General features: G+C 36.7%; 1 protein-coding gene across 1 annotated transcript in view; it reads left to right on the top strand.

Annotated features, from left to right (window-relative positions):
- The window catches only part of LOC132747446 (WD repeat-containing protein 46-like), a 32,252-nt gene that overhangs the window by 11,418 nt on the left and 7,804 nt on the right, over positions 1-13,030 (top strand). Inside the window, exons 6-10 of the mRNA XM_060736829.1 lie at positions 275-362; positions 1,050-1,216; positions 6,997-7,147; positions 8,919-9,054; positions 12,620-12,719. Of these exons, the coding sequence (XP_060592812.1) occupies positions 275-362; positions 1,050-1,216; positions 6,997-7,147; positions 8,919-9,054; positions 12,620-12,719 (642 nt within the window). The remainder of the gene's footprint in view (positions 1-274; positions 363-1,049; positions 1,217-6,996; positions 7,148-8,918; positions 9,055-12,619; positions 12,720-13,030) is intronic.

Raw genomic sequence — 13,030 nt, 5'->3', positions numbered from 1 at the left:
AAACCAGGGGTTGATGGTTAGATCCTTGGGCAAGGAGATATTTGTCCTTGGCAGTTGATCTCAGACATTGTGTCATATTGTAATTTGTGTCTCATTTTTGATTAAGAAATCATGAGGGTTTAGTAGTCTGTCACTAGCAGAGAAATCGATAATTACTGGTTAGTTATCCAGGAAAGTAGGTAAGGTGGACTGACCACCAAGATAGGATCCAAAATGTGCTTAAGGTGGTGTAAGAACTAATCAACCAAACAAACAAAATGTTAAAATGTTTCAGGTTTTTGGAAGTTGAAGGTAATGAAGAGACAGCCAACATATCTCAGCATGATATAGCCGAGGTTGTTGATGTTACCAGTGCTCAGAAGGTAAGATTACACTTGATTACTTAAGACACAACCATGATTTTCTCAATGATAATTGGGTAGTTCCACAAATAAACTTGGGATTTAAGTTTCAGATAAGCAACAAGTTTTCTTCATGATCAAGCCTATGAAAATAATGTTCATACTTAACTAACAAAGGTTGTAACCCAGGTTGGTCCATATGAAATTTACCCCAGAAATGATCATTGGTGATGTCTATATTGAAAATGGACAAGTCCAGTTAAGATATTTAGCGTGGTATGAGTTAATTGTAGTATATTGAAAATCTCTGAAATAAACAAGAGACTTTTCAAATTTAAACCAAAGCAATGTTTTTTTCATGCATAGGACATAGCCTTAAGCCTTCCTAGATGGTTCATATACATGAATACTCAAACCTGGTGTTAAGTAGACAATACACTGTGCATTCATCTGTGAAGAGCATCAATGTTTTTTATTTGGTGCACAATAAATACAAAATCTATGTTAAAAATATAGAGAAATAGGCCAACATAAAAAAACCTTATAATCAGATACAGAGAAACAAAGGAATGCCCAAAAGTCAAGATGGACAATGTCACAGACTTGGTTTGATTGAGTCTGTTTCAAATTTCATACATTAAAAAAGAAAAAGAAAAAAAAGAAAAGAAAAATTGGTAACTATGATAAAAGTTTTTTTTTCTTTTTCAGTATTTTGATTTGAAGTTAAAAGATTTTGGCCCATACAGAATAAACTATACTCGTAATGGTAGATTTCTATTGATGGGCGGGGCCAAAGGTCATGTGGCAGCCATTGATTGGATGACCAAGAAATTGTTGTGTGAAATGAATGTGATGGAGACAGTTAGCGATGTAAGGTAGGTAGTTAGACAAATTTCTGCTAAGGATGGGAAATATAGTGTAATATTTGAAACACCACTCAATATTATGATATTGAAAAAATAATTTGAATATTTTTTGGAGGGGGGGGGGGGGAGTTTGGAGATTGCAGTTTAAGTCTGTGCCTGACAAGGAGTTCACATATATGTGTCAATGAACCCATTATCTCTGTCAAAAGTTGAAAGACAAGAGTCGGTAGTAATTGAGCAGGTTTAAACCTTTGTTTCACATCTTAGTAATTATAAATCTGCATTGTGAGTTTGATGGAAATTTTTTCCATGAAAAATGGATGAGAATAACATTGGAAAATGTTAAACTGTCTTTAATTTCCTACCAGTTTCTTGAATAAAAAGGTAAAGAAGGGCTGAATGGGTGTTTGATAAATTGCTCGATTTTTGGGGGATTCTGGATCATGTATAAATAGGAACTCTATATACATTTCGATCTTTAATCAATAAAACACACAATTATATAACTGCAGTAAATATTTCACTAAAACTTTGGATATTGGTATGGTTAACTGACATGGTTTCCAGACAAAAAAAAAACAATTTTGGACATATAAAAAAGAGGAAAAAACATCTTGGATAATGAAATGAAAAAAAGTTTTGGAATAAATTGGGATAATAATGAAAAATGAATATTCTTTCATCAAAATTCTGATCTGACTTCGTTCGTGGCTTAAATATTTGCAAATCTCAGGTTTCATTAGACTTATGAACTGTTTTAATTAATTGTGTAATAATTTCAATCTCAGAATGTACATGATCCTTTTTTTAGCTCACCTGTCACAAAGTGACAGGGTGAGCTTTTGTGATCGCTTTTCGTCCGGCGTCCGTCCGTCCGTCGTCCGTCCGTCCGTAAACTTTTGCTTTAAATGACATCTCCTCATAAACCACTGAGCCAATTTCATCCAAACTTCACAGGAATGTTCCTTTGGTGGTCACCTTTAGAAATTGTTCAAAGAATTTAATTCCATGCAGAACTCTGGTTGCCATGGCAACCAAAAGAAAAAACTTTAAATATCTTCTTTTAAAAAACCATAAGAGCTAGAGCTTAGATATTTGGCATGAAACATCTTCTAGTGAGTGTCTACCAAGTTTGTTCAAATAAAAGCCTTGGGGTCAAAATTGGCCCCGCCCCTGGGGGTCATTGATTTTCCCTATATGCATATAGTAAAAACTAAAAAAAATCTTCTTTTAAAGAACCGTAAGAGCTAGAGCTTAGATATTTGGCATGAAACATCTTCTAGTGAATGTCTACCAAGTTTGTTCAAATAAAAGCCCTGGGGTCAAAATTGGCCCCGACCCAGGGGGTCATTGATTTTCCCTATATGCATATAGTAAAAACTTAAAAAATCTTCTTTTAAAGAACCCAAAGAGCTAGAGCTAAGATATTGAGCATGAAACATCTTCTAGTGAGTGTCTACCAAGTTTGTTCAAATTAAAGCCCAGGGGTCAAAATTGGCCCCGCCCCGGGGGTCATTGATTTTCCCTATATGCATATAGTAAAAACTTAAAAAATCTTCTTTTAAAGAACCATAAGAGCTAGAGCTTAGATATTTGGCATGAAACATCTTCTAGTGAATGTCTACCAAGTTTGTTCAAATAAAAGCCCTGGGGTCAAAATTGGCCCCGCCCCGGTGGTCATTGATTTTCCCTATATGCATATGGTAAAAACTTAAAAAATCTTCTTTTAAAGAACCATAAGAGCTAGAGCTTAGATATTTGGCATGAAACATCTTCTAGTGAATGTCTACCAAGTTTGTTCAAATAAAAGCCCTGGGGTCAAAATTGACCCTGCCCCAGGGTTCATAGATTTTCCCCATATGCATATAGTAAAAACTTAAAAAAATCTTCTTTTAAAGAACCCAAAGAGCTAGAGCTAAGATATTTAGCATGAAACATCTTCTAATGAGTGTCTACCAAGTTTGTTCAAATAAAAGCTCTGGGGTCAAAATTGGCCCCGCCCCAGAGGGTCATTGATTTTCCCTATATGCATATAGTAAAAACTTAAAAAATCTTCTTTTAAAGAACTCAAAGAGCTAGAGCTAAGATATTTAGCATGAAACATGTTCTAATGGGTGTCTACCAAGTATGTTCAAATAAAAGCCCTGGGGTCAAAACTGGCCCCGCCCGGGGGGGGGGGGGGGGGGGGTGGTCATTGATTTTCCTTATATGTGTATAGCAAAAACTTAAAAATCTTCTTTGGAAAAAACCCAAATAGCTAGAGTTTAGATATTAAGCATGAAACATCTTTAAGTAAATATCTACAAAGTTTGTTAAAATAAAAGCCCGGGGGTCAAAACTGTCCCTGCCCCAGGGGTGACATTGTTTTTAACTATATGTGTATAGTAAAAACTTTAAAAATCTTCTTTAAAAAAGCCCATGAGCTAGAACTTAGATGTTTAGCATGAAACATCTTCTTATGGGTGTCTACCAAGTCTGTTCAAATAAACAAATAAAAGCCCTTGGGTAAAAATTGGCCCGGGGGTGGGGGGTCTATATACAGGTGAGCGACCTCAGGGCCATCATGGCCCTCTTGTTCTGATTATCTACATTAATATTTGATATATTAGATAACAAATACATTATTAGTCTCCTACCGGTTTACCGGAGGGGACTTTAGGTTTACTCTCCGTCCGTCTGTCCGTCTGTCTGTCAGGACGTCAGTCCGTCCGTCCACAAAACTGGATCCCGCGATAACTTGAAAAGTACTGAAAATATTTTTATGAAACTTGATATATGGATAGATGGCAGTATGGAGATTATGCACGTCTTTTTCTTTTGTTCCTATGTTGAAAATTCTGGTTGCTATGGCAACAAATAGGCTGAAAATATGTCAAATTTTACACATAAACTGGATCCAGTGATAACTCAAAAAGTACTGGAAATATTTTTATCAAACTTGAAATATGGGTAGATGGCAGTCTGGAGATTATGCACGTCTTTTTCTTTTATTCCTATGTTGAAAATTCTGGTTGCTATGGCAACAAATAGACTGAAAATATGGCAATTTATACACATAAACTGGATCCAGTGTTAACGCAAAAAGTAATAGAAATATTTTTATGAAACTTGTAATATGTGTAGATGGCAGTCTGGAGATTATGCACGTCTTTTTGTTTTCTTCCTATGTTGAAAATTCTGGTTGCAATGGCAACACATAGACTGAAAATATGGCAAATTTTACACATAAACTGAATCCAGTGATAACTCAAAAAGTACTGGGTACTGGAAATATTTTTATGAAACTTGACATATGGGTAGATGACAGTCTTGAGATTATGCATGTCTTATCTATTCTTCCTATTTTGAAAAAATATCAGTTGCCTTGGCAACAAATAGGCTTAAAACATGGCAAATATAACAATATTTGTGATAAGTCAAAAAGAGCTGAAATTTTTATGAAATTGCATCTTTAATTCCAGAGTTATCTCCTCTTTAAGAATTTTGCTTTTTAGCTCACCTGAGCTTGCTCAGGGTGAGCTTTTAGGATCGATGAATGTCCGTCGTCCGTCGTCCGTCCGGCCGTCCACAATTGCTTGTGAACACTCTAGCGGTCGCATTTTTGCCTCAATCATCATCAAACTTGGTCAGGATGCTTATCTAGTTGAAAGCTCGGATGAGTTCGAACATGGGTCATCTCAGATGAAAAACTAGGTCACAAGAGCTAAAAATAGAAAAACCTTGTGAACACTCTAGAGGTCACATTTTTGACCCAATCTTCATCAAACTTGGTCAGGATGTTTGTCTAGGTGATAGCTCGGATGAGTTCGAACATGGGTCATCTCGGATGAAAAAGTAGGTCACAGGAGCTATAAATAGAAAAACCTTGTGAACAATCTAGTGGTCACATTTTTGAACCAATCATCATCAAACTTGGTCAGAATGCTTGTCTAGTCAATTGCTTGGATGAGTTCGAACATGGTCATCTCTGATGAAAAACTAGGTCACAGGAGCTAAAAATAGAAAAACCTTGTGACCACTCTAGTGGTCACATTTTTGACCCAATCATCATCAAACTTTGTCAGGATGCTTGTTTAGATAATAGCTTGGATGAGTTCGAATATGGGTCATCTCGGATGAAAAACTAGGTCACCGGAGCTATAAATAGAAAAACCTTGTTAACACTCTAGCGGTCACATTTTTGCATCAATCATCATCAAACTTGGTCAGGATGCTTATCTAGTTGATAGCTTGGATGAGTTCGAACATGGGTCATCTCGGATGAAAAAGTAGGTCACCGGAGCTAAAAATAGAAAAACCTTGTTAACACTTTAGCGGTCACATTTTTGCATCAATCATCATCAAACTTGATCAAGATTCTTGTCTAGGTAATAACTCGGATGAGTTCGAACATGGGTCATCTCGGATGAAAAACTAGGTCACAGGAGCTAAAAATAGAAAAACCTTGTTAACACTCTAGTGGTCACAATTTTGACTCAATTGTCATCAAACTTGGTCAGGAAACTTGTCTAGGTCATTGCTGGGAATAAATCGAACATGGGACATCTCGGATGAAAAACTAGGTCACAGGAGCTAAAAATAGAAAAATCTTGTTAACACTCTAGTGGCTACTGTTGTGATCCAAATATTCTGTTAATTGGTCTGAAAGTTTGTTTTGATGATTTCTAAGTCAAGATCGAACATGGGTCATCTTGGATGAAAAACTAGGTCACACCGCCCAAATATGGAAAAACCTTGTTAACATTCTAGTGGTCACATTTTCGACTCCATTATCATCAAACTTGGTCAGAATGCTTGTCTAGGTAATTGCTTGGATGAGTTCGAAATCGCATGTGAAACTAGGTCACCGGAGCTAAAAATAGAAAAATCTTGTTAACACTCTAGTTGCTACTGTTTTGATCCAAGTATCCTGGAAATTGGTCTGAAAGTTTGTTTTGATGATTTCTAGGTCAAGTTTGAATATGTGTCACCTGGGTAAAAAACTAGGTCGCACTGCTCAAATATGGATAATCCTTGTTAACACTGTAGTGGTCACATTTTTGACTCACCTGTCATGAGACTTGGTCAGAATGCTTGTCTAGGTAATTATTTGGATGAGTTTGATAATTCAGGTGAGCGATCTAGGGCCATCATGGCCCTCTTGTTAAAATGTTATATTTTGGTAACAGGGATGTTTCAAATATTAACTTTAGAGTGTCCTTCAGTCCGTCTGTCTGTCTGTTCATAAAAACTGTTTCCTGTGATCACTTTTAAAGAACTTTTCCAACAAATTTACTTAAAATAGAGAAAAATTGAAACATTAGTGAATGGCCAATGGCCCTTCAGAATGTTGATGGGGTTCTAACCGGTAGGGGACTTATGGATTGCTTGCAATGCTATGATAATTGCTTGTTATGTTGTGTAATTTACTGTTCAATTGATTCAGTGGATTTGTTTGATGGAATGGCAAGGAGAACATCAGAGAATAACTTAAGCCTGTACTGTTTAATTATACACATTTAGCTATCACCAGGGTTTTCATTATTAACAGATTGGCAATCCATATCAGTTGAAATGCTGTTTAAATTGGTTGTATTTTTAGCCTGTAGATTTAAATTTTCCCCTTGACGCTTGGCCAAATTAGCAGTTTTCATTGGCACATCGGTTGCCACAGATAATAATGAAAACCCTTTATCAGTCAATACTGTTCTACAGTACTTATTGAGTTATTCCATAAATTGATAAAAAATTAACTTAAAGCTTATTTAATATTTTACTCCACTGATATAAAACTTGACTATATTATACAGATGGCTTCACCAGGAGACAATGTATGCAGTGGCACAGAAACAGTGGACATATATCTATGACAACCAGGGTATTGAACTTCACTGTCTCAAGATCTTAGACAGTGTGCTTAGAATGGAGTTCTTGCCATACCACTTCCTCCTGGCTACTGCAGTATGTATACAGTTATATTAACCCTTATGTCACAGGGGGAGAAAAATGTGACCGGGACTCGAATTTGAGACCCTCAGAATACCATTCTGCGGCTCTACGGACGAAGCTATGCAGTTGTTTACACATTTTCTCCCCTAAATAGTGAACAGTTCTGAAGCATGAGACTTACCATGCTAAATATCTTTAACGGAATTGTCCAGATTTCAGTTTGGACAAAACCATTTGTCATTGCTAGGTGAAATTTCATAATAAGTACTGACTGAATAGCCAACAGTGCAAACTATGATCATATTTTATATATGTGCTGGCTGATTGGTCAGCTGTGGTGAATGATGACACAGTAAATTGGTCAAAATTTCATTTGCTGACAGTCAAAAGTTTATGCATATTAATCATATATATGTATTGAACAAATTTTTATGCTTAACACTCTAATCTACTCCTTAATGGACGTAAGTAGTCTGTTTGGACTTGTGCTTATTTTCCATGTTGCAAAGCCTCCGGTAGTTTTTGAGAAATGGAAAAAAAATTTCCAAATTATTCATACAATTTTTATGAAGATACCGTGAAACCTCACTTAACCAAATGGCTTAAGGACCAAAGCTTTTTGTTGGTTTTAGAGGGATTTTTTTAGCTCACCTGTCACTTTGTGACAGGGTGAGCTTTTGTGATCACTTATTATCCGGTGTCCGGCCGTCGTCCGTAAACTTTTACTTTAAATGATATCTCCTCATAAACCACTAAGCCAATTTCATCCAAACTTCACAGGAATGTTCCTTTGGTGGTCACCTTTGAAAATTGTTCAAAGAATTTAATTCCATGCAGAACTCTTGTTGCCATGGCAACCAAAAGAAAAAAACTTTAAATATCTTCTTCTAAAAAACCCAAAGAGCTAGAGCTAAGATATTTGGCATGAAACATCTTCTAGTGAGTGTCTACCAAGTTTGTTCAAATAAAAGCCCTATGGTCAAAATTGGCCCCGCCCCAGGGGGTCATTGATTTTTCCTAATATGCATATAGTAAAAACTTAAAAATCTTCTTTTAAAAAACCCAAAGAGCTAGAGCTAAGGTATTTAGCATGAAACATGTTCTAATGGATGTCTACCAAGTTTGTTCAAATAAGAGCCCTTGGGTCAAAATTGGCCCCGCCCCGGGGGACATTGATTTTCCTTATATGTGTATAGCAAAAACTTAAAAATCTTCTGCGAAAAAACACGAATAGCTAGAGTTAAGATATTAAGCATGAAACATCTTCTAGTAAGTGTCTACAAAGATTGTTCAAATAAAAGCCCTGGGGTCAAAACTGGCCCTGCCCCAGGGGTGTCATTGTTTTTAAATATATGTGTAAAGAAAAAATTTAAAAAATCTTCTGCGAAAAAACACGAATAGCTAGAGTTAAGATATTAAGCATGAAACATCTTCTAGTAAGTGTCTACAAAGATTGTTCAAATAAAAGCCCTGGGGTCAAAACTGGCCCTGCCCCAGGGGTGTCATTGTTTTTAAATATATGTGTAAAGAAAAAATTTAAAAAATCTTATTTTAAAAAACCCAACGAGCTAGACCTTAGATGTTTAGCATGAAACATCTTCTAATGGATGTCTACCAATTTTGTTCAAATAAAAGCCCTTGGGTTTAAACTGGCCCCACTCTGTGGGGCCTTTATACAGGTGAACGACTTCAGGGCCATCATGGCCCTCTTGTTTCTGGAAATGTTTGGTAAAGTTGAGTCTGTATCTTAATTCACATTTTATATACTGTTCCTATATTTCAGAATTCTAAAGGATATCTATCATATGTAGATGTGTCAATTGGGGAGAAAGTGGCTGGGTATGGTACAGGTCTGGGGCGACTGGACGTGATGTGTCAAAATCCAGCTAATGCTATTGTAGCGCTTGGTCATTCTGGAGGTAATAAATCTGTAATGTATTGACTCTGTGATAAATAAATAGTGATTTGAAAATAATTGGCAAAAAGATTGATTGAGTCACTTGTCCTTCACAGCTGTTGGTTCCAATCCCATCAAAGACTTTCAATTCTTTCTTTCGAGGAAACTCTCCAGCTTGCTTACAGATCATATGGTTCTACATACCCCCTCCCCCCCTTAAAAAAGAAAAGAAAAAAATCAAAATTACAAATATGCATTAAGACATTATTGCTTAAAAGTATTTATCAACATTATTATGCCCCCATTTTGAAAAAAAGGGGGTATATTGCTTTGCACTTGTCGGTCCGTCGGTCCGTAGACCAAATGGTTTCCGAGTGATAACTAAAGAACCCTTAGGCCTAGGAACTTCAAACTTGGTATGGTGATTGGTCATGACCAGTAGATGACCCCTATTGATTTTGGGGTCAAGGGGTCAAAGGTCAAGGTCACATTGACCTTGAAAGCAAAAACGGTTTCCGATCAATAACTAAAGAACCTTAAGGCCTAGGAACTTCAAACTTGGTATGGTGATTGGTCATGACCAATAGATGACCCCTATTGATTTTGGGGTCAAGGGGTCAAAGGTCAAGGTCACATTGACCTTGAAAGCAAAAACGGTTTCCGATCAATAATGAAAGAACCTTAAGGCCTAGGAACTTCAAACTTGGTATGGTGATTGGTCATGACCAGTAGATGACCCCTATTGATTTTGGAGTCAAGGGGTCAAAGGTCAAGGTCACATTGACCTTGAAAGCAAAAACGGTTTCTGATTAATAACTAAAGAACCTTAAGGCCTAGGAACTTCAAACTTGGTATGGTGATTGGTCATGACCAGTTGATGACCCCTATTGATTTTGGGGTCAAGGGGTCAAAGGTCAAGGTCACATTGACCTTGAAAGCAAAAACGGTTTCCGATCAATAACTAAAGAACCTTAAGGCCTAGGAACTTCAAACTTGGTATGGTGATTGGTCATGATCAGTAGATGACCCCTATTGATTTTGGGGTCAAGGGGTCAAAGGTCAAGGTCACATTGACCTTGTAAGCAAAAAACGGTTTCTGATCAATAACTAAAGAACCTTAAGGCCTAGGAACTTCAAACTTGGTATGGTGATTGGTCATGATCAGTAGATGACCCCTATTGATTTTGGGGTCAAGGGGTCAAAGGTAAAGGTCACATTGACCTTGTAGGTAAAAACGGTTTCCGATCAATACCTAAAGAACCTTAAGGCTTAGGAACATCAAACTTGGTATGGTGATTGGTCATGATCAGTAGATGACCCCTATTAATTTTGGGGTCAAGGGGTCAAAGGTCAAGGTCACATTGACCTTGTAGGTAAAAACGGTTTCCGATCAATAATGAAAGAACCCTTAGGCCTAGGGACTTCAAACTTGAGATGGTGATTGGTCATGATCAGTAGATGACCCCTATTGATTTTGGGTTCTAGGGGTCAAAGGTCAAGGTCACATTGACCTATTAGGTAAAAACGGTTTCCGATCAATAACTTAAGAACCCTTAGGCCTAGGAACTTCAAACTTGGTATGGTGATTGGTCATGACCAGCAGATGACCCCTATTGATTTTGGGGTTAAGGGGTTAAAGGGCAAGGTCACATTGACCTTGTACGTAAAAATGCTTTCGGATCAATAACTTAAGAACCCTTATGCCTAGGAACTTCAAACTTGGTATGGTGATTGGTCATGACCAGCAGATGACCTATTGATTTTGGGGTCAAGGGGTCAAAGGTCAAGGTCACATTGACCTTGTAGGTAAAAACGGTTTCCGATCAATTAACTAAAAACGCTTAGGCCTAGGAACTTCAAACTTTGTGTGATGATTGGGCATGACCAGCAGATGACCCCTATTGAGTTTTAGGTGAAGGGGTCAAAGGTCAAGGTCACATTGACCTTTTAAGTAAAAACGGTTTCTGATCAATAATTCAAGAACGCTTAGGCCTAGGAACTTCAAACTAGGAACTTCAAACTTGGTATGGTGATTTGTCATGACCAGCAGATTACTCCTATTGATTTTGGGATCAAGGGGTCAAAGGTCAAGGTCACAATGACCTTGTAAGTAAAAACGGTTTCTGATCAATAACTAAAGAACGCTTCGGCCTAGAAACTTCAAACTTGGCATGGTGATTGGTCATGACCAGCAGATGACCCCTATTGTTTTTGGGGTCAAAGGTCAAGGTCACATTGACCTTGTATGTTAAAACGGTTTCCGATCAATAATAAGAGAACCCTTAGGCCTAAGAACTTCAAACTTGGCATGGTGATTGGTCATGACCAGCAGATGACCCCTATTGATTTTGGGGTCAAGGGGTCAAAGGTCAAGGTCACATTGACCTTGTAGGTAAAAACGGTTTCTGATCAATTTACTAAAAACGCCTAGGCCTAGGAACTTCAAACTTTGTTTGATGATTGGTCGTGACCAGCAGATGACCCCTATTGAGTTTTGGGTCAAGGGGTCAAAGGTCAAGGTCATGACCAGTAGATACTTTATAACCCTTATTAATTGTTTGATCACTGGGTCAGAAGTCATGCATAATAACCTAATCACATGACTAATTGGCTGCTGATAGGGGGCATACATGTTTTACAAACATATCTTGTTATCTTTTGACAATCAAAGAACTCAAACATCTTTATCATGACTTAAATGTGTTAATGACATGCAAGTTAATAAACTTGATTTAATATAGTTTCTGTATTTGGAGCAGTGGTCGTCATTTACATATTTATTTTAGTATCAATTTGATAATTCAGTATAAAAAAACGACAAAAAAATCCCAGAAACATCCTGTTGTTGAAACTGATATGATCTCAAAAAAACACTAACATCATGACTTTTTGTTTCAAACTGGTAGAATGAATTTGACTTCTCAGTTGAAAGAAAGATTGAATTGATTGATATTCAGACTGGCTGGGGACAGCTTTATGAATTAAGTGTGAATTTTTCTCATTAAACATTTTGTACATCCTCCAATTCTTGAGAGGAAATCATTTAATTTTAACTGAAAAAAATATTATTCAAAATTTTCGGTTAAATGATAAATTTATTTTATCTCCAGAAATCTTTTGGTGAAAAAAAAACGAGACAAACTCCAACTTATCGTTGATTTTACATTTGACACAACCATGGCATGTGTCATGTTTAATTTAAGTGGTACATTTTAAGCGCTTCAATGAAAATATGATGATGATTATTTTTTATTGTGAACTTTTTTATTTTGTATGTATGATAAAGAGAATATTACATTCATTTTAGTTTTATTACATTTTCTCAATTTATTAAACTTGTTGATTAACAAAAAAAATCAAGATTCACTTTCAAACATATTGGCGCCACAATTAATCGTGAGTAACTGTTACTCAAACAAGAGATCATGTGATTATATACCCAGTATTATCCTGATTAAAAGATGGAGAAGTCCCATTTCACTGTTTATTTTCTCCTCTATTTGTCTATGTTTTGTTGTAGATGGATTTTATTTGATCTTTTAATGATCCAAATGTATATATGAATTTTTCTTTGATATATATTACAGGGACAGTAACACAATGGTGCCCTAAGATGAAGGAACCAGTTGTAAAGATGTTATGTCACAACTCAGGGGTTAGATCTGTTACGATTGACAAGTCAGGATTGTAAGTCAAAATTTCAAAAATTTAATGAGAAATATAAATTCATTTTGAATGATATTTAGCTCATCTATTTGAAGAATATGGAGACTGAGCTAATTTACTCACACTGGTGACCGCCTCCGTGGTCGAGGGGTTAGAGTCAATGACTTCTAATCCAGTTACCTCTCTGGCCTGGGTTCGATCCCCGGGAGATGCTTTGGTAGTTTAGCACGGAGGAAGGTATTCTAGTACTGATGTAACTCTCCAGGAACGATGGTTAGAAAACTACCCGCCTATATGACTGAAATACTGTTGGAAAAAGGCGTAAAATGAAA

This window comes from Ruditapes philippinarum, unplaced genomic scaffold, assembly GCF_026571515.1.
Source record: "Ruditapes philippinarum isolate M1 unplaced genomic scaffold, ASM2657151v2 ctg368_1_1_1_1, whole genome shotgun sequence".
Taxonomy (NCBI): Eukaryota; Metazoa; Mollusca; class Bivalvia; order Venerida; family Veneridae; genus Ruditapes; species Ruditapes philippinarum.
The sequence above is the reverse complement of the archived record's forward strand: the minus strand, read 5'-3'. Positions and strand labels throughout refer to the sequence as shown.